The sequence below is a fragment of the Poromitra crassiceps genome, assembly GCF_964638095.1.
Source record: "Poromitra crassiceps genome assembly, chromosome: 7".
Lineage (NCBI taxonomy): Eukaryota > Metazoa > Chordata > Actinopteri > Beryciformes > Melamphaidae > Poromitra > Poromitra crassiceps.
The window spans coordinates 14,968,396-14,993,613 of record NC_139628.1 but is presented as its reverse complement, the minus strand read 5'-3'; the positions used below and the strand labels follow the sequence as shown (position 1 = coordinate 14,993,613).

At 44.7% G+C, this 25,218-nt stretch overlaps 1 protein-coding gene across 1 annotated transcript; it reads right to left on the bottom strand.

The window, feature by feature from the left end:
* Nucleotides 1–254: 254 nt before the first annotated feature.
* Nucleotides 255–20,277, bottom strand: LOC310780216 (lecithin retinol acyltransferase-like; the record flags this gene model as incomplete). Its single annotated transcript, XM_083640799.1, has 3 exons — nt 255–407; nt 12,881–13,162; nt 19,942–20,277. 3 exons carry the CDS (start codon nt 20,275–20,277, stop codon nt 255–257), a joined length of 771 nt encoding a protein of 256 aa, XP_083496925.1.
* Nucleotides 20,278–25,218: the final 4,941 nt, after the last annotated feature.

Sequence of the window (25,218 nt, the reverse complement as noted above, 5' to 3'; positions counted from 1 at the left end):
GTTGCATTGAAGAGTCCTTGATATTTAAACAGCGTTGACGTTACACTCTTCCATTGTCTCCTCCCTCTTCCAACAAACCGCTCTCCAGCCGCTCTCCAGACGTGTCATGACTCGACCCTGACTCAGTGTGAGTATGTGTGTGTGTGTGAGCGTGTGTGTGAGTGTGTGTGTGTGTGTGTGTGTGTGTGTGTGTGTGTGTGTGTGTGTGTGTGAGTGTGGGTGTGTTTGAGTGTGTGTGTGCTGTCCGGCCGGGTCTAGCTGGCCATCCACAGAGTGAAGGGCACGAGCAGGGTGGGCAGGGCGGTGCTGGAGGATATTCCCAAACAGCCCATGGACAGGATTCCCAGGAACGCCGTCAGGAAAATGCTCCGCTGGTCCCGGATCAGTGACTTCAGCCATTCACAGAACTGGAAAGAGAGGAAGAGAGTATTATACCCCCTTGAATTCTACTATATGTATATATATGTGTATATGTGTATATTATATATATACACACATATATACACACACACACACACACACACACACACACACACACACACATATATATATATATATATATATATATATATGTGTGTGTGTGTGTGTGTGTGTGTGTGTGTGTGTGTGTGTGTGTGTGTGTGTGTGTGTGTGTGTGTATACTGTATACTGTATGTGTATATACAGTATATATTTGCTCTGCCCAAAATTTAAATATACCTTTATGGCATATTATTACAAAACAATACTGGTGTTGACAGTGTTGACAGTAATAGAAGATGCCAAATCATTCAAAACAGTAAGCATTTTGCTTTTAGGAGCATCGTGCCAGCATGCGGCGCTGTTCCAAAATGTGTGTTGTTGCCTGGGAAATGCACATCCCATAATACAACTGTTCGCATCGCATCCCATAATAGGCTGATGATACTTGGGATGCCATTGCGAACATAGATGTGAACAGGTTAGCTAAAAGTTTAGCCTCGCCAGTGAGGGCCCCCACCGTTGCAGTCGGGGTACGTTTCGAAATCCATCCAGGCCTAAATAAATAAATATATATATATATATATATGCGGAGAGAAAACCTTGCGATTTTTACCACAAATATTGGGTCAGATTGTATAGAAGTCTCACTTGATCCATGACCTCAGTAACACTTTCCTCATGACTTTATGATCTCAGCATGATGTTCATTTAGTAAATTATCCTCCCATTCAGAGTCAGATAGACGATAAAGCAGACTATGCTTGAGGGCGTGATTGGCAGGTCGCCCGTCCAGTGATCGTGCAGTTCGCCGAGCATGGACCAATAGCAGGCGGTGATGTGGCTCTGTGGGAAACCCCTGGTCTCACGCTAGCTGCTTCTGGCTCCCCCCCAAAAAACAAGATGGAGACAGTCAAAATGCCAAAGTCGAGGCTTCAAAACAGGAGTCCACAACCCAGCATCCTGGTGGCTATTAGGGGTGGGAGAAAAAAATCGATTCACCTAAGTATCGCGATTTTTAATGTCACGATTTTTTGAATCGATCTTTTATTCCAGAATCGATAATCGCAAAAAAAAGAAAAAAAAAAAAATTGGGTGCTTGCAGTCAGGCCACTCACTGAACAGCAGGCCAGGCGCCGCCTACTGGTTTACTAGTGGTTTTATTACTTTATTAGTTAGTCTGAATTAATAATTACACTTCAGGGTTAAAATGGGTGCATCTCATTGTAAAATTGGACTTCAAACGGCCCAAATCTGGCTTCAAACGGCCCAAATTGGGCTTCAAACGGCCCAAATTCCACGCGCGTCGGCCCATATCGGCCTGGCCTGCTTGGTATCTAATGCCCGGCCTGAATTATGATCCCAGTCCGCCCCTGTTTTTAACTATATCGCCCAGCCCTACTCATGATATATAATATACAGTCTCTAGTGTATGATTCAACTTTTCCCATGTTCTAATCTAGTGTAAAAAAGCAAACAAATTAAAAAAGAAAAGAAAAAAATAAACAAAAATCGCAATAAATCGTAATATCGAATCGCAATAATCGTAGAATCGCAATACTTAAGAATCGCAATATAAATCGAATCGGCACCCAAGAATCGTGATAGTATCGAATCGGGAGATAAGTGAATCGCCACAGCCCTAGTGGCTATGTCCATATTTTCATATGATCTATGGGAAGAACACTCACTTCATAAACAGCTTTCAGGCTCAAAAAGATGCGTAAAGTCTCCTGTGCAAAAACACAAGTCTTTCAGACTCAAAGTGAAGGAGGATATCACCAGCAGTGTTGGGGGTAACTCATTACAAAAGTAACATATTACATGTAATATATTACTTTTAGCAGTAACTCAGTAATATAACTTATTACTTATAGGATTTCAGCAATATTATACCAGTTACTTTGTCAAGTAACTCAAGTTACAAATTGAGTTACATTTTATTAAATCAAAGCACATATTTAAAAAAGATACAATCATTTCCCAATCAAACTGTGTTTTTATGCAAATAACCACTATAGATGACAATAACAAAGGAAAAGAATAACATTTTGAATTTTGGATTGTTTACACTGACTTCAAGGCGGTTGAAATTATTTTTCGGGGTGGTTCCCGGGGCGGCAATGTCATTCTGCTGTTGCTGTTGTTTTGGTAAAAGTAATGCAAAAGTAGTGTAATAAGTAACGAGTTACTCTACACACAAAGTAATATTGTAAAGTAACGTATTACTTTCAAATGAAAGTAACTAGTAATATGTAGTATATTACATTTTGAAAGTAACTTGCCCAACACTGATCACCAGTGACTGCACTCTTTACTCTCTGTAATTACACTCAAATGAGTCACTGGATAAAGCTTTGAAAGCGTGTTAACGTAACGTGGATCTGGACTGATGCACTTCACAGTTCTTTACTCTGAATCAAGTGAATCACATTGGCAGGAAACAGAGTCCGTCGCCACAAATTGTTCCCATGCGTTTCTGTGCGCGGGGAAATGCGTAACGTGTGTCCGTAACGGCATGTGCACCAGATGTTTGCCACACATCGCATAAATCTGCATAATGGACAAACATTTGCATACATTTACATGGGGGGCAAATTGCTGCGGCAAATTGCTGCGGCAAATTTGCGGCGACGACGACATGGTAGTAAATTCCCACCGATATCTGGATAGCCGATGACAGTTTATAAGCTTTTTCTTAATTGGCCTTTTATTTCCCATCTCTGGCTTCTCTGGTTTTAATCGACACAGTACAGCTCGAGGACAATAGAGAAGATATCCAGCCGGCCCTAAACTGGAATAAATGGGAGTTTTGTCCCAGGAATGAAACTTCCACATTTTCAAAAAAATGAACCCAAACTGTGGCACATTTTATAAAAGCACAGCAGCAGTGTTTGTTTGTAGTCAAGTCAAGTCACTATAACTCGAGTCCAAGTCGACTCTCCAGTCCCCAGTTTTTGAGTCCAAAGACGAGTCTGAGTCCCCATTACCTGAGTCCGAGTCCGGACTTACTGAACATGAGCGTGAATCTACATGTAGGTGGAACACACGTGCCTGCCCTTGCACAGAATTGAATCATATCATGGTATTAATATAGCTATCAATATCTTATGCCAAATTATTAGCGCCTATAGACCTTATTCGCTAACGTCGTTTCTGTTCCATTACAAAATAGTGATAGTGATGACGGCAATAAAAACCCCAGAGTTGTTGTTTGTATGCTGCCGTTAATGCCTGTAATAATAAACAAAAGAAAAAAACGAGGTGAACAGACTTTGCTGTGAGGAGCTGTCAGAAAGTTTCACCTGTCTCTCCTAACTATCCACACACCTCTCCTGTGCTGCTGACGTATCCTCCGTCTCGCTCCCTTCACGTCTGTGGACGGTAGAGATAGAAACAAACCACGGGGATTTTATTGCTGTCGTTACTACAGCCATGGCTAACGCAGGTCACCATCCGAACACAACAGGAACGATACAGGGTAACGCCAACGGCGGCTAGCTTCCAGTAAACGCTGCTCTCACATAGGCTGTCACTTAAAGGAACACTCCGCCCATTTTCAACCAGCTTTGTATCATTAGAACATCAGTAGTATATCAGTGTTAAAGTTAACTCAAATTAATAACTCATTAACTCAAATCAACTCTCAATAACTGTCAAACTAGATGAATGACTTCAAAACCGTCATCTAGTTTGACAGTTATTGAGAGTTGATTTGAGTTAATGAGTTATTAATTTGAGTTAGTGTGGAGCAGTGATGTCACTGGTCCACAATTTAACACTCAATAACTGTCAAATTAAATGACAGACTTCAAAACAGTTTACAGTTTTCTGATATACTACTGATGTTCTAATGATACAAAGCTGGTTGAAAATGGGCGGAGTGTTCCTTTAAGAGCTGCAGCGCTATGTCGAGAACATGGCGGCCGGTGGGCGTGCCCGTACGTCAGTGACGTCGATCTTGCAAAAAAACACGATTACAAATCTATCAATTAACAAGTCGGTGTTCAAGTCCAAGCCGAGTCACCAGACCTGAAAACGAGTCCAGCAGGACTCTGACTCAAGTCTGAGTGCGACTCGACTGCAACACTGCACAGCAGGTCATTTAACTCATCGCTCGACAGAATGATCTCATCTTTCTTTTTCTTTTTTGGGAAATGTGAAATCCTTTACTCTTCCTCACTGAATGCAGCGAATCCCAAACCAAAACGCTCAAGCCACACTGAAGCTGCGCTGAAGCGATCGTTCAGGATTCAGTTGTATTTTCCAAGCGTGCAAGGCTTCCAAGTCGAGGCACGCCGAGCGAGACGCTGAGGGAAAGAGAGTGCTTTTTGTGTGACCGATTTAGCGTCAGAGTTCAGCGTCAGCGTGGCTTTAGCTTCAGCTCTGCTTCTGTTCAGCGCCTGGTGTTGAACAAACGCTTAGGCATCTCATTATGACTGTTGCTTATTTTACTCCGGACCCCCTGGAGCCCCTGCAGGGGGCCCCCTGGCGGTCCCCGCACCCCCGCTTTAGGAGCCTCTGCCCTGGAAGAAGTATCAGCCTAGACTGTAGTATTGACTGACACTCAAGAGTGCATTAAGGTACACATATTTAGACTAGCAATTATAGGAAGTGAAACTCAAGAGGGGAAGTTGGAGAATTGCTCTAGGTCTATCCCTCTGTGTGTCTCTCTCCTTCTCTCTCTCTGTCTGTGTGTCTGTCTCTCTCTCTCTCTCTCTCTCTCTCAGCTAATAGTGTTGAGAATGAAACCTATAACAACATTTCGATTGAATTTATTACAGTGAAATGTATAGATGCTATGAATAGCATTAGCATTTTTCCACATCAATACTGTACATGCATTACCTTGGTCCTATTGCTGTAAGCAAACCACCGGTAGGCCAAACGACTGGACTCCGATCTCACAGCAGTAGCATCATTTGGGTGCGTTGCTACACATTAAAACTACATTTCCCACTGATGGGAAATGTAGCCAAGGCTGAGCACTGATGCTCTGCTTTGTTTATCCCATTGATACCTGCTGCAGCATTTGCGTGTATATCCCTCATTTGTGTGTGTATCCCTTTAAGACTGCGAACCGCGTCACGCGGTCTTAAAGGGATACACACACAAATGCTGCATCAGGTATCAATGGGTTATGGTAATGAATGACACTAATGTCTCTAAATGAGTGTAATAATGATTTACTGATGTTAAAATGCAACACACACACACACACCTTTAACAACTCTGAACTTCACTGCGGGACCCCTGTGGGAACTCCTGGACGGCGCCCGGAGGTTCCCCGAACCCCACTTTGGGAAGCGCTGCCCTACTTAAACAGTGTGTAGGTCTGGCTCCTTGGCGGGCGGCATTCTGCTTAAGATCACCTCTGTCTGTGTGTCTCCAGCCCCCCAAAATACTGCTGGGCTTTGGCAGGGCGACACCCATCTCAATGGAGCCCTTGTTCTCCGCTCTTTCCAGGGAGCGACCTAGATTTTCCCCCTCCGTTTGAAAAACAGAACATCCTGACCGGGCGACGTGGGATTTGCATCGCACCTTTTAAACTAAATAACCCGAGGAGGGGGACAGGAAGGGGCAGAAGTTGGCTATTTTTTGGGATTTTTTAGCAGACATGCCAGAACTAGAAGAAAGAAATCCCTACAATATCCCATATAATATGCCTATATAGGCCGGGGGTCAACTTGCTTAGCGCAGTTTGGCTAAATTCCAGGGGATCACGGTTATGTTATTTGATCCCAACAATTATTTGATCTCAACAACTGGGACAAGATCATTTCAAACCAGAAGAAAAAAGGGGGATGTCAGAAGGCATTTATTTGTTTCTGACTCTGGGAAAGTGGGGAAAACTTCACCCAAATTCACCCAAAACGACTGTATCTCTGAACTATCTCTAACCTCTTCCTTTCAATTAACTAATGTCATAACTAATGTCATATTTTTTCACTTCCGCTCACTGAGCCTTCCCTGAAACGGTTTGGAGCCCCTCTGGGGAGGACCGCCTCCCACTTTGAAAACCCCTGTTATAGGCCACTCCCACTTTGAAAACCCCTGCTATAGGCCACTCCCACTTTAAAAAACCCTGCAATAGGCCACTCCCACGTTGAAAACCCCTGCAATAGGCCACTCCCACTTTGAAACACCCCTGTGATAGGCCACTCCCACTTTGAAACCCCCTGCTATAGGCCACTCCCACGTTGAAAACCCCTGCAATAGGCCACTCCCACTTTGAAAACCCCTGCTATAGGCCACTCCCACTTTGAAAACCCCTGCGATAGGCCACTCCCACTTTGAAACCCCAGCTATAGGCCACTCCCACTTTGAAAACCCCTGCAATAGGCCACTCCCACTTTGAAAACCCCTGCGATAGGCCACTCCCACTTTGAAAACCCCTGCTATTCCATCGATTGTCAACCTTCATATTATTATATTAAGGAGCCTCATTTAGTCCACATTACAGCTACATGTATAGCACAGAACAGATTTTGTCTCTCTGAGCCAAATCTGAGAAAGTTTTTATCACTGGATATGATTTTGCCCAGAATTCCATGACTGTCTACGTTCTCTCATCGTGTGAATTTCTTGTAAATGAAATAATACTGAAGTTTAACAACTCATCAATGTGATGGGGACACCCTGGAATCCCCTCAAGGACCCCGTTGAGAAGAACCACACAGTCCTATGGCATCGCCCCAGGAGGACTAGCCGTCGTCTAGGTGTCAGCTAATAATGGGGATCCTTATAATAAACAAATAAATTATCATCTTCTGTAGGAAATGAGCATCTTAAAACCTGACAGAGCCTGAGAAAAGGAAAAGTCTTTTAAAAACAGCCTCACTGCCAGAACGTCTGTATGAAGGCAGAACAGAACGTCTGTATGAAGGCAGAACAGAACAGAACGTCTGTATGAAGGCAGAACAGCCAGAACGTCTGTATGAAGGCAGAACAGAACGTCTGTTTGAAGGCAGAACAGCCAGAACGTCTGTATGAAGGCAGAACAGAACAGAACGTCTGTATGAAGGCAGAACAGAACGTCTGTATGAAGGCAGAACAGAACAGAACGTCTGTATGAAGGCAGAACAGCCAGAACGTCTGTATGAAGGCAGAACAGAACGTCTGTTTGAAGGCAGAACAGCCAGAACGTCTGTATGAAGGCAGAACAGAACAGAACGTCTGTATGAAGGCAGAACAGAACGTCTGTATGAAGGCAGAACAGAACAGAACATCTGTATGAAGGCAGAACAGAACAGAACATCTGTATGAAGGCAGAACAGAACAGAACGTCTGTTTGAAGGCAGAACAGCCAGAACGTCTGTATGAAGGCAGAACAGAACAGAACGTCTGTATGAAGGCAGAACAGCCAGAACGTCTGTATGAAGGCAGAACAGAACATCTGTATGAAGGCAGAACAGCCAGAACGTCTGTATGAAGGCAGAACAGAACAGAACGTCTGTATGAAGGCAGAACAGAACGTCTGTATGAAGGCAGAACAGAACAGAGCGTCTGTATGAAGGCAGAACAGAACAGAACATCTGTATGAAGGCAGAACAGAACAGAACATCTGTATGAAGGCAGAACAGAACAGAACGTCTGTATGAAGGCAGAACAGAACAGAACGTCTGTATGAAGGCAGAACAGAACAGAACGTCTGTATGAAGGCAGAACAGAACGTCTGTATGAAAGCAGAACAGAACAGAACGTCTGTATGAAGGCAGAACAGAACAGAACGTCTGTATGAAGGCAGAACAGAACGTCTGTATGAAAGCAGAACAGAACGTCTGTATGAAGGCAGAACAGAACAGAACGTCTGTATGAAGGCAGAACAGAACGTCTGTATGAAAGCAGAACAGAACAGAACGTCTGTATGAAGGCAGAACAGAACATCTGTATGAAGGCAGAACAGAACAGAACGTCTGTATGAAGGCAGAACAGAACATCTGTATGAAGGCAGAACAGAACAGAACGTCTGTATGAAGGCAGAACAGAACATCTGTATGAAGGCAGAACAGAACAGAACAGAATGTCTGTATGAAGGCAGAACAGAACATCTGTATGAAGGCAGAACAGAACAGAACGTCTGTATGAAGGCAGAACAGAACAGAACGTCTGTATGAAGGCAGAACAGAACAGAACGTCTGTATGAAGGCAGAACAGAACAGAACGTCTGTATGAAGGCAGAACAGAACAGAACATCTGTATGAAGGCAGAACAGAACAGAACGTCTGTATGAAGGCAGAACAGAACAGAACGTCTGTATGAAGGCAGAACAGAACAGAACATCTGTATGAAGGCAGAACAGAACAGAACATCTGTATGAAGGCAGAACAGAACAGAACGTCTGTATGAAGGCAGAACAGAACAGAACAGAATGTCTGTATGAAGGCAGAACAGAACAGAACGTCTGTATGAAGGCAGAACAGAACAGAACAGAACGTCTGTATGAAGGCAGAACAGAACATCTGTATGAAGGCAGAACAGAACAGAACGTCTGTATGAAGGCAGAACAGAACAGAACGTCTGTATGAAGGCAGAACAGAACAGAACGTCTGTATGAAGGCAGAACAGAACAGAACGTCTGTATGAAGGCAGAACAGAACAGAACGTCTGTATGAAGGCAGAACAGAACGTCTGTTTGAAGGCAGAACAGAACAGAACATCTGTATGAAGGCAGAACAGAACAGAACGTCTGTATGAAGGCAGAACAGAACAGAACGTCTGTATGAAGGCAGAACAGAACAGAACGTCTGTATGAAGGCAGAACAGAACAGAACGTCTGTATGAAGGCAGAACAGAACAGAACGTCTGTATGAAGGGAGAACAGAACAGAACGTCTGTATGAAGGCAGAACAGAACAGAACATCTGTATGAAGGCAGAACAGAACAGAACGTCTGTTTGAAGGCAGAACAGAACAGAACAGAATGTCTGTATGAAGGCAGAACAGAACAGAACGTCTGTTTGAAGGCAGAACAGAACAGAACAGAACGAGCTGCGTCCAAAAACATCAAGCTTTCATTCTCTGCATCGGGCCTTTTTTAACGGCATCATTTCTCTTACTTGTCCTTTCATGCACTTTGTGGTTCTGTGCCGTTCCCCCACCGTGATGCATTCTGTTGTGGTTTAGGTTCTGTGACCCACTTCAGTTCTCCTGTTACTTGTCGTCTTTGATGCATTACTTTCATTTTGGAGGTTAGGTATTTGATTTTGGAGGTTAGGTATTTGATTTTGGAGGTTAGGTATTTGATTTTGGAGGTTAGGTATTTGATTTTGGAGGTTAGGTATTTGATTTTGGAGGTTAGGTATTTGATTTTGGAGGTTAGGTATTTGATTTTGGAGGTTAGGTATTTGATGAGCCCCGCCGTTTGTTTGCTTTGTGTTTGTTTTGTTTCTGCACAAATGAGTCATTTTACATTTTCACTCAGTTCTGTCTTCACACTAAACCTTGGATGGTGAACCAATGCCTCGCGGCTCCGGACACGTTTTTCCACTTTGTTTCCAAACATATTTTGGGCGACCTTTGACCTTTCCACACCGGCCTCATGGACTGTTAACTTCTCATTCAGCAGCTTACACGATGAAGAGCTCACGTTACAAAGAGACTCGGCAGCAGCCTATAGATGACAAGATTAGACTACTAGATTAAAGCCGAGGATTACTGCCCTAAAACCACAAGGCAGCCAAATAGACAGACCCTGCTTCTTGATTGTGAAGGTTTCTCTATTTTAAACAGACAAAACTGACTGGCGCCTATTGAAGGAAGAGACATTCTTAATCAATGTCTGCTCCATGAATAAGTTGGATCAAAAGGGCGCCCGGGTAGTGTAGCGCTAGATTCCCTGCCTACCAACACGAGGGTCGCAGGTTCGCGCTCCCGTGATTTGATTGATTGATTTTTATTTATGGATATAGAGAAGACAATTTACAAAAGAAAATTCCAAAGGATAACATGTTAAAGTGAGAACACTTATTTCCAACATGGTCCCTGCTGTTGTAGGACAGAACGCACAACACATAACATGTAAAAAGTCAGTCATATCAATATACAATTTCTAATCAATATACCATTTCGTATCCGTAACCAGACACCTAAAATCATTAAAACAAATAACAAAACAAAAACATGAAAATCGGCAACAATTTCAGAGAACCAAATCCAAGAACAAAAACAACAATATCACGAATTAAAAACACTGTTTTGCTGGCGGCAAAACCTGTCCTCTAGCTAGCCACTTTACTCCAAAGATGATCCCGGACCTGCCTTCTAAAAACACCTCTAGACTCTGACAGCTTGATACCTAGGGGAAGGCTGTTCCACAGCAAGGACCCAGTATAAAAAAAGGAGCTTCGAGCTGCTACACTATTCACTCGTGGTACTTTGCATGAGCGCACACTAGCCCTGGTGTTGTGACCATGCTGGGTATGGTCACAACCTCAGCCTTGGTCGGGCGTCCGCACGAGGCTGTGTCTGCGGAGCCGGAATAAGGGTATTTGTCATGGTCGCCGCACTAGCGCCTGCTCTGGTCGGCCGGGGGGGGCCTGTTCGGGGTGGAAGGAATAGTCCCCCCGCGTTCTACGTCCTGCCGGTGAAGCTCCCCGCTGTCAGGTGAAAAGAAGCGGCTGGCAACTGCGCATGTGTCGGCGGGAAGCATGGTGCTAGTCTACTATGGCTCTCCCCAGATTGGCAGAGTGTGGCGCAGCAGGGGGGGAAATTGGTCAACTACAATTGGCTAGAAAATGGGGGGAATCAGAAAAAGTAAAAAAGGTTGCATCAAAAGCAGCTTCCCGTGAGTAAAACGTTGTCATCATTTCAAGACAAGGGGAGTTGCTGCAACTGACACCAAAACCTGCTTGTATCAACACTAGGCAGCAATGACTGCTGAGTGACAAGACATGTTTTCGGGCAATGTAATAAATATTAGACATAGGAAAACGCACAATGGTTCTCAATGTGGGGTCTGTGGACCCCCATGGGTCCTTTGCGGGGTTCCAGGGGGTCCCCAGCAAATGTCTGAGTTGTTTAACTTCAGCAGTATTTCATTCAGAAGGTAATACAGTGAGGCAATGTAGCAGAATGCTGTTTTGATCATAGTTCCTCTGTTATCTCTCCACCTACAATTAGGGATCGGCAATGAATTTCAAATTTTCGAATAATCGTTTTAATTATCAAGATCGACTTGTATTATTGAAAGTCGAAAATCGTTTATTGCCAAACTTGTCTTAAAAAGTACGTTTTCCATTGTTTTTACCAGCGCCTGTCTCTTTAAGGGCAGCAAGTACATGGCTCACGTAGTCTGGGTCTGTGAACGTCAATAAGAGTGCCAAAGTCACCCCCCCTCCCTCTCCATGGGATTTCATACGCCATTCATTTTTCCATAGACCTTGGATAAAAAAAATGCTTATAAAAAATGTTTTACTTGGTCAAACCGAGCAATTCAACGATACTTAGTATTAGGGGAGACCATGTAGCATTTGACTCGCAATTTTATTGTATATTATATAATTTTTTAGGGGTGGGCGAATTTTGCCAAAAAGTCGACTTTGGCCCAGTGAATTTGGAATAGTGTTTTTGCTAGAGATGCCCATCTCTACCTACAATACAGTCATGGAATGGATACAGTGAGAATTACACAGAGGCCATGGCCTCCGTTGCCCCTCCCACTGACTGTGATGCCTTTCGAGCCCTAAGGCCACCTTGGCAGTGCCCTGCTAGCAGCCTGCTACTGTCAGCTGCTTTAGAAGCATCAGTGGTCTCAGTTTAATGTAACCTGCCCTATGCAAAGGATGCGTCATCGGTTCATTTTAACACACGTTTCAGAAAAATCGCTCTTCACGATGTCAATAGAGAAATGCAACCCTAACCCTGATAGCAGGCGGCGGATGCAGTCATTGTTCTTATCAACGTCACTCCTCGGTGCACTTGACAACGGCTTAGTCCCGCCCGTTGGGCTGTCTATTGACGCCGATTGGCCAATCGTTAGTCCCCCTCGGCGCCGATTGGTGAATCGCTGGTACAACCGAAAAAAGGCATTTGCATAGGACGATGTCAAGACCAGGAGCAGCCAAACTCAACTCCGTGGAGGGGGCGGAGTCAAAGGTCTGGACACAGGCCAGGTCCATTGCTCTAATGTGAACTAGATTAAGGCTCCTTGATATGAAAAAGGTTGAGATTCAACCAGTGATGTCATTCAGGCGCAAATGACAGCACTGTTCCACAACTTAACTCAAATCAACTCTCGATAACTGTCAAACTAAATGAATGTCCGCAAAACGGTTTACACTTTTCTGATGTACTACTGATTTTGGAATGATTGATACAAAGCCGGTTGAAAATCGGCGGAGCGTTCCTCACTTTAAGTGAAGAACGTGTGTAACTGTGTGTACTGTGTGTACTGTGTGTACTGTGTGTACTTGTCATCTCACCTTGTCGGTCTGCAGGCTGATCGCGTTGCCGTAGCGACAGTAGGTGACAAAGTGCTCGCAGTTGTTCCACATCAGGCTGTACTGCACGCTGCCCACCAGCCGCTCGGCGCGCTGGGCCACCTCCTCGCTGGACAGCGGCGCGCTCGTGCGGACGGCGCGGTCCATGGCGTTCAGCAGGATGCCGGCGCCGTACGCAAAGTCCTCCACAGAGTCCACGCGCACGCTGGCCTGCTTGGACAGCACGCCAAGCAGCAGCCGCGTGTTGGTCACCGGCTCCCGGATCTGTGGGATCACACAGACAGACACTCCTATATATAGAGAACCGCAGGGATGACGTTTTTTTTTTTTTTAGACTTAGCCAGAGGTCCCTGCACTTCCTGGTTCTTACTAGGGATGGGCATTGTAAGGGATTTAAATACTCGAGTACTCTCCTTCTGTTATGAAAGAGTACTCGAGTACTCGAGTACTCCCCCCCCCCCCCCCTCCCCCCCCCCCGGGGGAACGACACACACACATGAAAGATCCTAAGTTTGGCTATGTTAAGCAGTTACCATTAGCATTCGCCAAATGCCTGTGATGAGAGCAGGGGTGATCTGCTTTGTATGGGGCTGTTCACAGCAACTTCACACACATTACCAATTTTGCATGGAAAAAGCGCTGCCTGGTGCACTTTTTAGTTTTTACAGATTGACTGTGATAAGGTGATCCGGTGTTAGCCGTTAGCCTACCTCAGTAAAAGTAATTCCCAATACATGTCGGTAATCATTCCATACTGCTTCTTGATCACTGTTAAGTAAATCCACTTATTAAAAACTCTGGTGTTCTGCCAAAAAGTGATAACTGCAAACATGATAACTGCAAACAGTAATAATGTTCGCTAACGTTAACCGCAAAAACCACCAACAACATCCGAGTGATGGTCCCCGCCCGTGGTGAAACACGGAACGTTTGGCTATGGTAAACAAAGTTACTGTCAGGGGTCCGTTAATCAAAGTGGTCCGTCCGAGTAAAAAACATCTAACGTTACCATCTTTGCTTGCACATCTATATATAAATTGGCCATGAACGGAAAACAACTGCAATCAAATCTTGTTTATTTTACATCTGCTGAATATAGATTGCGTTAATATACATGGACGTCTGTGTTGCTGGCGATTCGCCAGACGCTGTTAACGTTAGATCGGCCATTTTTATAGGGGAGGGGGGTGGGGCGAGTACCCGGACAGCGGAAACGGTACTCGAGTACTCTCGTTACAAACGAGTACTCGAGTACCCGAGTACTCTCCCCCATCCCTAGTTCTTACGTGTAAAAAGTCAATGGGGTTTTTGCATGGGGATTTCGGGTTATCTGCATGAAATAAGGTCTGTGGTTAACAAAGGTTTATGAAACAGCGAACGAGGTTTGTGTTCAGCAGGATCATCTTCACAAAGGCACCACAGATATCACAACGTCTGCTACAATGGGATTGAAATCAGGGCTCTGCGATCGATATGACACGATATCACATGATATCACACGATATGACACGATATCACACGATATCACACGCCCATTTAACACCATCAGCAGAATAGCTACAAAATGTAACACCTCTCAAATGGCGATTAAGAGTTTTTAAGGGCCTTAAAGTCGAGCTGAAATGAATTTTTTTTTTTTTTCTATTTTAGATCACAGCCCTGGGTATTCAGTGCACCTATTTAATAATGTATGCAAACAAAATCACAAAAATCGAATTTCTTTAGTAAAAAAAGAAAAAAATCACATCAAAAGTTCATTCTTCAGATTTCATTCATAACTGTAATCTACAGTATGCTGATGTCAATCAGTACTATCCCATTTCTACCCCATTTCAACGAATCATAAATTTTCCCCTGATTGAGCACTCAAGGTAACCACTTCAAGGTGCTCAACCAGGTAAGGTCCTTCGATGTGATTGGATGATTGGTTCATGGGGGCATCCCCTATATGTATATATAGATGGAGTCAAGGCGATGTCGCCCATAATACTGATGAAGGTCCTAGTGACCGAAACGTATAATATCCAATAAATTTTCTCCTAAGAAGGTGAGACAGTGTGCGGGAGCTTTTCTTTACAACAAATCATATCACAACATGACAGCTGTCAATCAATCTTCAATGCGAGAAGAAAATTCTGAGCAGGCAAGATGCCTGCCTAGTGTCTACATGGGCAGACTTTTCTAGCCCATGAATGATAATATACTTAGCTAATAAGTATGTAATAAAACCAACGTAATGTCTTCATTTAATGTAGAATTCAAAGGACATGTAACTGGCTCGTTAAACTCGCATTCCAGGAATATCGCATCTACCACGGCTTGTCGACGCTCAAGCCTCGGCTTGGAAACAGTAGTCCGCACGGAGGCAGCCAGCTGCCCGGTTCTATGCGGATCCCACTCGCATAGGGCCAGAACATGCTATGTCCCGCCTCTCTGCACTGTTCCACTGATAGGGCTTTCACACCAGCAGGGCTCCGTGCCGGTTCCGGTTCCCGAACCCAAATTTGAACCGGCCGGCGCGTTCAGACCGAAAAAATAATTGGTTCGGAACCTGAAAAGTTGGTTCTCAGCGGAACCAAACAATAGTTTGGTTCCTTGGGAACCGTGACATCATCAGTGGGCATGTCTTATTCTAGGCTGTGAAGACGAGCAGGAAGGAGAAGAAGGCAGTGACAACATGGAGAAAAATAATTTGCAGTGGTCTCCTGAGGAAACCAAATGTTTAGTGGCGGATTTGGGCATCTACCGAATCTCAAGAAAAGCTAGAAAGCAGTACAAGAAAGAGCAAGTCGAACAGCCGAACTTGCGGAAGAGATGGCCAAGGCTGGGTTCAATCGAACGCCAGACCAAATAATTAATAAACTTAAAAAACTGAAGGACTACCCACTTTGGTTCCGCTTAAACTGGTGTGAACACGGGCTGGTTCGCCAGAAAGCACCAAGGTTCTGAGACTCCAGAACGGAGCCAGAGCCAGAACCAGAACCGTGTCTGTCTGAAAGCGGTATGAGAGCGGATACCCTGATAATCCCTTTACCCGTGGATGCTTGAAGCTTTAAACCCGTTAGACCTGCGTGGTTTGGTTCTTAGTGCAACGACATCTCGTCTCATCTGTAAGCATTATGTTTAATAATGCACCAGGTTAGAGGGTACCTTGTACAATTTACAGCATTAGTTATTTGAGAATCTCTATCAAATCCAAGCAAAATTGGCATTATAACTGAAATATCGATATCAAATCGTATCGGGGGACCTTGTGAATCGGAATTGTATCGGGAAATCAGTGGTGATACCCAGTGCCCACCCCTATAGGAGCAGCTACTGTAGCTAGCAGCTAACAGTTTGGTGGAAAGAAAACACTCCCTACATGAAACTGCTCATAACAAAGTCTGTGGATTATCTCTGTTCTCTGGTCATGATTTCTGGAAAGAGACATGGCTGTTGAGTTTTTCAAATGTCTTTTTTGGTGCTTTGAGCACCACAAGCCAAGTTCCATTGTATTGGAGAAAAGGCAGACATCTCTAGGGCCGATATCTCCAAAACTCAGGCAACTCACACCAAAACAATATAGATGGATAAAAAGCACTAACAGGTAAGAAGAAAAAGATGTATTTTTGATTTTGGGGTGAACTGTCCCTTTAAGTTTAGGGTTATGGTTTGGGTTAGGCTTTAATAGCAAAAACGTTGCCTTAGTTATTAGGGTTGAAATATAGGGTTAGGGTTGTTATTGTGAACTACAGGGTTAGGATTAGTTATTGTGAACTACAGGGTTAGGGTTAGTTATTGTGAACTACAGGGTTAGGGTTAGTTATTGTGAACTACAGGGTTAAGGTTAGTTATTGTGAACTACAGGGTTAAGGTTAGTTATTGTGAACTACAGGGTTAGGGTTAGTTATTGTGAACTACAGGGTTAGGGTTAATTATTGTGAACTACAACGCTTCGCGCTGTGTGGAGCAAGCTTGCTATTAAACACTTTCCTGTGAGACTGGGTTTAGCTTCTGTTTTTCCTTAAATATATAAGGGGAAATATGGGGATATCCCTCCTCCTGGGACAGCCTTGCTAGTAGGGATGCACCGATATGACAATTTTGGCCGATATCGATAACCGATAACATTGCTCTTATGGCCGATAACCGATATTTACCGATGTCGATATGATCTGTATAAAAACACATTTATATGATAATAAAAATGTTATACATAGTGAAAAACACATGTAAACACTGTGAATTTGAAAAAGTAATGCATTTCTTTATTTCCAAAACATTTGGAAAAGCCCATAAATCATAGATTTACTGCATTGTTTCCTCTCAATGTGACAATTTTGGCTGATACCGATAACTGATATTAGGGGTGCACCGATCACGTTTTTTGCCACCGATCACCGATTGCTGATCGCCTATGGGAAATATCTGCCCAACCGATCATCGACTGACCACCGATTACCGATCACCGATATATAAACTCCTCAAAAAAAGTTTGGAGACGTTATTTCGGTCGATTATTTCTCCCCTTTAATAATACCAATTGGTATTGTATTTTATATCGTTGGAAAGCCTGATTAGTGATAGGGCTTTTTCTTATAAAAAAAAAAAATAATAATAAAAAAATAATATAAAGAAATATCGGCAATCAGCCGATCGCATATTTGAGGTCACGATCTGTGCACCCCTAACCGATATTAACATTGCAACATCGGACCGATACCGATGTGTTAAAAAATGACTAACATCGGCCGATACTAGGGATGCACCGATCGATCGGCACGTGACCGGAAATGGCCGATTTTCACGTGATCGGCCTCGATCGGTGATCTGTTCCGGTCACTCTAAATAGCCGATTCTGTGAGCCGATTTTCACATGACGTGCACGCACCCCAAAGCACCGAGACAGGCACCCAGCCACCACACCACACACGCCAGCATACCTTCCTCGTTGTGGATTTTTTTCACCGTCAGTGAAGTAGACAAAGCTCGCAGTTTGTCACACATGCAAGTCGAAAATAAGCCGTGGAGACAGAGATGCGGCCGAGTCCCGCTCGGCTGGAGTCCAGTCAGAGCGGCTCGCTTCACCTCACTGGCCCCTCTCTCTCTGCTCTCTCTCCCCGGGAAGCGGTGCTCCAGCAACCCGCCACCGCGCACAGCCGGCTTGGCGAGGTGAACGCGAGCATTGTGTCCAGTATGATAACCATTCCCCGACCTGCTTTTCCATTCCACATCAGCGCTGCTGCCTCAGCCTGTCAAGTCATGTTGTAACGTGACGTGGATACAGGAGAGACTATTTGTTTCGTATTGCAAATAGAACGACATGAGAACGACGGACATAATAATAAAAATGCATCGGACTCACAAGTGTGCAACGTTTTCTGTGCGTGACGATATTTTTTCGGATGGCAGATAAAAATACGCATACCAAACTTCGGACTGTGTGTAAACTCCGCCTGATATTCAGACTGAAGATCGTTACTGTAACTCATAAACTCATTTCCCCTCTACTCAAGAGGACTGGTCTGGAGCCAGTCTATAAACTCCTTGTCCATGGATCATTTTGATGTTCTGTTGCACCTGTTTTCTTTTGGAAAAGTAAATGCATGATAGCTGTGGGATATAGGCTATTGGATTTATTTAATTTTTGTATTCATTGTATTTGCACAAAAAAGCTCTGTCCAGTAGCCTAACCTGGAACACTTTTATTTTGAGATGTGTTTGAGTGAGAAGGTCCTACTTCATGCAAATGATAAGAATTGTTTATTTGTTTATTTGGATCCCCATTAGATGTAAGAATTGTTCTATGAATCTTAATTTTTAAACAAAGTTACAAAAACGTTTGTGTAAGCTGTCAATTGTTGTTTTTAGAAAAAAAAATCGGAATCGGCAAAAATCGGTATCGGCAAGTCAGACTATTCAAAAATCGGAAATCGGAATCGGCCAAGAAAATGGCAATCGGTGCATCCCTAGCCGATACCGATATAAATGCCGATATATTGTGCATCCCTACTTGCTAGTTTGCTTCCTATAGCCTAGTACTCTCTGAGAACAGTCATCTTCATCTACATACTAAAGAGAGTAGAACAGTCCAGGTTGGGGTTCTTTTTCTTTTCAGCATTAGAAATAGTATAGGCTAAGTCAATGAGCGCTGTGTCAACAATCATTTTTAGAGACAAAGTTCACTTGAGTTGAGCCCTTTCTGCTCAGCTTCTCTTTGGTAAGAGGTGTATCAGGGTTTGAGGGTTCCCTCAGCTTCTTAAACATCAAATTCAAGAACTTTCCGGGCCAAAGTTCCCTCAAATTCAAGGATCCAACAGCACAGCTTGAGACACAGATCATCAACACTGAGAATTTGTATGAGAACTAGCTTTACACACGCTTGCAGACTACAATTAAAAAGAGAGCGAGTCTTGAATGTGTGAACCCTTCATAGGGATGGCTAAAAAGTAACAAGTGACTAGATAAATAAATTCAGATATAAATAGGCTACTATAATAAAACTATAAAGTTAAATAACAAATAACAATAAAGTGGATTGATCCACAGGCAATATTGCACAAAATATAAATCCGAGCACTTTCAATGACAGGTCTATTTGTCTATTTTGACAAACTTTTCAATGACCTATGCCCATGAGAACGCTGTCATATTAAAGAGGAGGGATCAGCCGAGCAGCATTTTGGTAAACAAACCGCGTCACTGGGTGGCAACGGCAATGGAACCCTATGGAGCCAGTTTGAGCGTCTGACTCTAGCCGGTTGACCGTGTTTACAATTTAAAAACTGCGACAGTTCACACAACTTTAACACGACATGCATATAATATTATACATCAAACTCTTGAGCGAATTCTGCTCTCACTCGGAATGTCAAAATAAGCGATGTGATGTAGGATAATACTATAGGCTACTTTTTGAGATATTAACGTTTGTTTGTGCACAACTCATAGCCTACTAGTTAACTGGATTACGCATTTTTGGGTGGCAGTGACGTCACGCTGATCCGTCCTAGTCAAACTGATAGTCTGGTTCTCACGGCTGTATTAAATACATTACTCACTTGGAACCACTTGTGTTCCCCGGTAACCTGGTTTGAGTTGAGCGCTGGCAGGATGTCGGGGATGAGGTGGGCCACCCGGTCCTCTCCCAGGTAGATGCCGAAGTGCGTGAAAAGAGTCCGGGGCACCTCCAGCAGGTCCCCCCGCAGGAACTGGAGCTTGTGCTGCGGGGCTCCAGCAGGGGCAGCGAGAGGCGGGGCAGAGTCCTCCCGCTCACAGCGCCTGCTGAGCGGCCCCTCTCCCCTCTCTCTGCCCGGTGCAGGAGACACGAGGCTGGAGAACTTGATGTGGGCGAGGAGGAAGAGCTTCTCCAGCAGGAAGGTCAGCGAGTCCAGCATGGTGTGGGGCGAGAGACACAGACAACACACACACACACACACACACACACACACAGAGTCCCTCTCTCTTGCTCTCCGATCCTTTACTCTGTGGTGTGGGGCGAGAGACAGACAACACACAGCCCCTGTCTCTCTCTCTCTCTCTCTCTCCCCTGTCCTCCCCGCTGCTCCTCCCTCTCTGACTGACTGAAGCATCTTCCTGCTCCGCGCTACTGCTTTGCAAAGGGGGCGTGACGTCACGCAGGGTTGGAGGAGCGTCATTGGCTGCTGAGGCTAATTGACGGAGGAGAGAGAGAGAGAGGGGGGGGGGGGGTGTATTTACTAGCCTAAAGGCAGTTTAATCTACATTTTGCTGTAGTTTGCGGGTCATTCTGGTTACCTTACTGTAATTATTGAGTACATTACCTTTTACTTATTGTGATCCTATATAATGTATATAATGTATATAGCCTACTGTGGGGGCAAATTGGGATAATCATTGCATTGTATAGGCTACTTATTATACGTGCAGGCAATAATTTATCATTGCTACAGTATTTAGGCTATTAACAAATGTTCAGAGAAGCATGCGCTATTTTATTAGTTGAAAAGATAGGAATGTCCGCACACTCCTCGCCCAACCACTGATTTAGGTTCTGGAGAGATGCCAGCACATCATAAGTAGCCCCTAGAATACATCTAATTCTGCTGGCCTCCATGCTCCACAACTCTCTCCACTTCAACTTTCTCTTCTCGACACTCTCCCAGTTCACCCACTGTCCTTGCTTTGCCTGCGACACTGCCTTAGTACATCTTACTGCCTTCTCTTGCCTATGTACTTCTTAAACTACCATCTTCCTCTTTTCTATGATGGCTTGTTCCACACAGGTTTCCCTATGCACAACCCTAAGCCTCCACGCCCGTGCTGCACCTGACCTATGATATCCCTGTGTCTAAGAGCTGACTGTGCTTGCTGTACTGCCTCCTTTGGGTTCCACTTCCTCCCTGTTTTAACTGTGGGCGCTACACTCCTAACCACTGGATCCTTTGACTGAGTCAGAGTCATTTCCAGTCTAACCTTAGCACACTTGAACTCCTCTGTCAGGCTAGATAATGGCAATTCCAATATGCCTTTCCCATATAAGGCTGCACTGCTTAGGCAGCGTGGGACTCCGAGCCATTTTCTAATGAATGAGTTAATCATCCTTTCTAGCTATACCTTTGAAAGGGGAACCTCATACACTGTCAGTGGCCACATCAACTGAGGCAACAATCCAAACTGCAAACACCACAACTTTAACTTTCCTGGGAGCCCTGACTTGTCTATACTTGAAATACCTTGAATCATTTCCTGCCTCAACTCCTCAAACTGTTCCTTATCACTGAGACTTGCATCATACCATCTTCCCAAACTCTTGACTGGTTTCTCTGACACTGTAGGCACCACCTCATCATTTATAACAAACTTCTTACCTACTACCTTCCCTTTAATGATTGAAATACTCCTGGACTTACTTGGCTTCACTTTCATTCTAGCCCACTGCAGATTACTATTTAACTAATGCAACAATCTGCTAGTACATGGAGCGGTTGACGTCATAGTCGTCATGTATCGTCATGCATGTATGCCCTAATTGGAGGGAGCCGCAGCCCTCCCTGCAGCCTTTCTCCACCCACTACCCATTTTGAAGCCCTAATAATGATCTCCATTGCCATGGTAAAAGCTAATGGGGAAATTGTACACCCTGCCATAATGCCTATCTCCAGCTGCTGCCAAGCTGTAGTGTACTCTGCTGTGGTAAAGCAGAGTTGAATATCTAAGAAGTAGGCTTTAACTAAGCTCTTTATACTACCTGGCACTCTGAAGAAATCAAAGGCCTCCCATAACAGACAAGGGCGTGGGAAGCTGGGTGCGGTGGGTGCTGCAGCACTCCTTTTTTTTTTTTTTTTTACAGTGCACCTGAACGCAACATGCAAATACCCGCTGAATAAGCGTCCAAAAGTTCATGTCATTCTGGCCAATACTCCACTTCTGTTATAACATTTCACTCTGGAAGATATAATCTTTATGACTAAAAGGCTAAAAGTAATCTCATGTGTAAGAAATTACTGTTCTACATTGAGGAAGTTTGAAGTAAAAATGTAAATAATTAACTTGTTTGGTTTCGGATTGATTTAGCTTGGCTCTAGTCAGTGGCTTTTTGGGCTGAGCTGTTCAGCTGGGTCAGCCAAGTAGTGAGAAAACCTGTTCAGCTGGGTCAGCCAAGTAGTGAGAAAACCTGTTCAGCTGGGTCAGCCAAGTAGTGAGAAAACCTGTTCAGCTGGGTCAGCCAAGTAGTGAGAAAACCTGTTCAGCTGGGTCAGCATAGTGAGAAGCCTGTTCAGCTGGGTCAGCCAAGTAGTGAGAATCCTGTTCAGCTGGGTCAGCCAAGTAGTGAGAAAACCTGTTCAGCTGGGTCATCCAAGTAGTGAGAAAACCTGTTCAGCTGGGTCATCCAAGTAGTGAGAAGCCTGTTCAGCTGGGTCATCCAAGTAGTGAGAATCCTGTTCAGCTGGGTCAGCATAGTGAGAAGCCTGTTCAGCTGGGTCAGCCAAGTAGTGAGAAAACCTGTTCAGCTGGGTCATCCAAGTAGTGAGAAAACCTGTTCAGCTGGGTCATCCAAGTAGTGAGAAGCCTGTTCAGCTGGGTCATCCAAGTAGTGAGAATCCTGTTCAGCTGGGTCAGCCAGTAGTGAGAATCCTGTTCAGCTGGGTCATCCAAGTAGTTAGAAGCCTGTTCAGCTGGGTCATCCAAGTAGTGAGAATCCTGTTCAGCTGGGTCAGCCAAGTAGTTAGAAGCCTGTTCAGCTGGGTCAGCCAAGTAGTGAGAAGCGAGAGCGAGTAGAGACGGAGGCTTCTTTGAAGTCTCCCCGTGGGAAAGGCAAAGGACTAGCGGCAACAAAGGCCGACTGTTGTGTTGCCTCATGTCGGGGTCAAACAGTTGCGTTTGAACACACAGCAAAGACTAGAGATGGTCAACTCGCACGTACGCTTTGTGCCTGCATGAAACATATAGTAGGACTGCGGGTATAAGCTCAGTGATAGTCCAGACGCTCAGCGATAGTACAGACAGACGCTCGGCGATAGTCCAGGCAGACGATCAGTGAAAGTCCAGACGCTCAGCAATAGACAGTCCAGACAGACGCTCGGCGACAGTCCAGACAGACGCTCAGTGATAGTCCAGATGCTCAGCAATAGACAGTCCAGACAGATGCTCGGCGACAGTCCAGACAGACACTCGGCGACAGTCCAGACAGACACTCGAAAAGAAGAAATCACTCTGATTGGCTGGTCATTAAGGTAGAGAAATCACTCTGACTGGCTGGTCAGCTGGTAGATAATTCACTGATTGGCTAGTCAGGTGGTGGGAGAAATCACTCTGATTGGCTGGTCAGCTGGTGGGAGAAATCACTCTGATTGGCTAGTCAGCTGGTAGAGAAATCATTCTGATTGGCTGGTCAACTGGTAGAGAAATCACTCTGATTGGCTGGTCAGCTGGTAGAGAAATCACTCTGATTGGCTGGTCAGCTGGTAGAGAAATCACTGATTGGCTGGTCAGCTGGTAGAGAAATCACTGATTGGCTGGTCAGCTGGTAGAAAAATCACTGATTGGCTGGTCAGCTGGTAGAGAAATCACTGATTGGCTGGTCAGCTGGTAGAGAAATCACTGATTGGCTGGTCAGCTGGTAGTGAAGCAGTGCCGGAGAAGAGAGGGCACACACAAAACGTTCTTCTCATTTTCCAACTTCATCTCATCTGATCATTCCAATAGACCTTATTCACAGCGCGGCCATCTTGGGATGACGTCACCAGCTGGTTGGGAAAGCCAGAGAGGCTCTCAGCTAAACCCATTGATAACCATTTCTGAACATGAAGCAGTACACAAAAAGTTTGAGTTCTGTCAGACCAATTTCGTTTGATCACATCGATAAATGGGCAGATGAATGTGTACAGGATTTAAAAAGAGGGCTACAGCAACTGGATCGAGTCTTATATCCACAATATTCAAGGAAGCGCAGCCGATGGTCTAAATTGTAAACTGCGGTACACCCTCGCACCGAACCGATACATCTGGCGCTGTGGAGCAGTTGAACCCCAAAATGACACAGCCGAAGAAGGCTGGGTTTGAGCTGTCACCACTGTCATGCTAACCTATAGCTAGCGAAGACCAGTCAAGGGTTGACAACAACAGGGGGCAGTATCTCGGTAATTGGAAACAGTAGTTTCCGATACCGAGACATTTGGGTTTCAACTGCGCCACAGCGCCGGATGTATCGGTTCAGTGCCCAGTGGTTGTGAGGGGGTACTGCAGTTTTTCAATTTTGAGCATCGGCTCCGACATGTGTATAATGCCTCGGTATTGGAAACTACGAGTACGTTGGCCCCGTAGGGTTGATACTGTATATAGATATCTATAGATATATATACCGTAGGGTTGATATATAGATATCTATAGATATATATACCGTAGGGTTGATACAGTATATAGATATATATACCGTAGGGTTGGATAACAACATGGTGTCTGAGGTAGGTACAGTTTTATTGCGATTGATAACGTGTATATATCGGGTGAAGCCATTGGAGCCGACCTCCCAGTGGAAATAGGACCGGTGCAGCCGAGACTCTGAAGGAAGAAAGACTGATGAGTCTACTTTGTGCCATCAATCAGGTCTCAGGCAGGCGCAGAACGTACGCGCGTCGGTCCTCTAGCCTCTAGCTGTCCTTTAGCCTCTAGCTGTCCTTTAGCTGTCCTCTAGCTGTCCTCTAGCCTCTAGCTGTCCTTTAGCCTCTAGCTGTCCTCTAGCCTCTAGCTGTCCTCTAGCCTCTAGCTGTCCTCTAGCCTCTAGCTGTCCTTTAGCCTCTAGCTGTCCTCTAGCCTCTAGCTGTCCTTTAGCCTCTAGCTGTCCTCTAGCCTCTAGC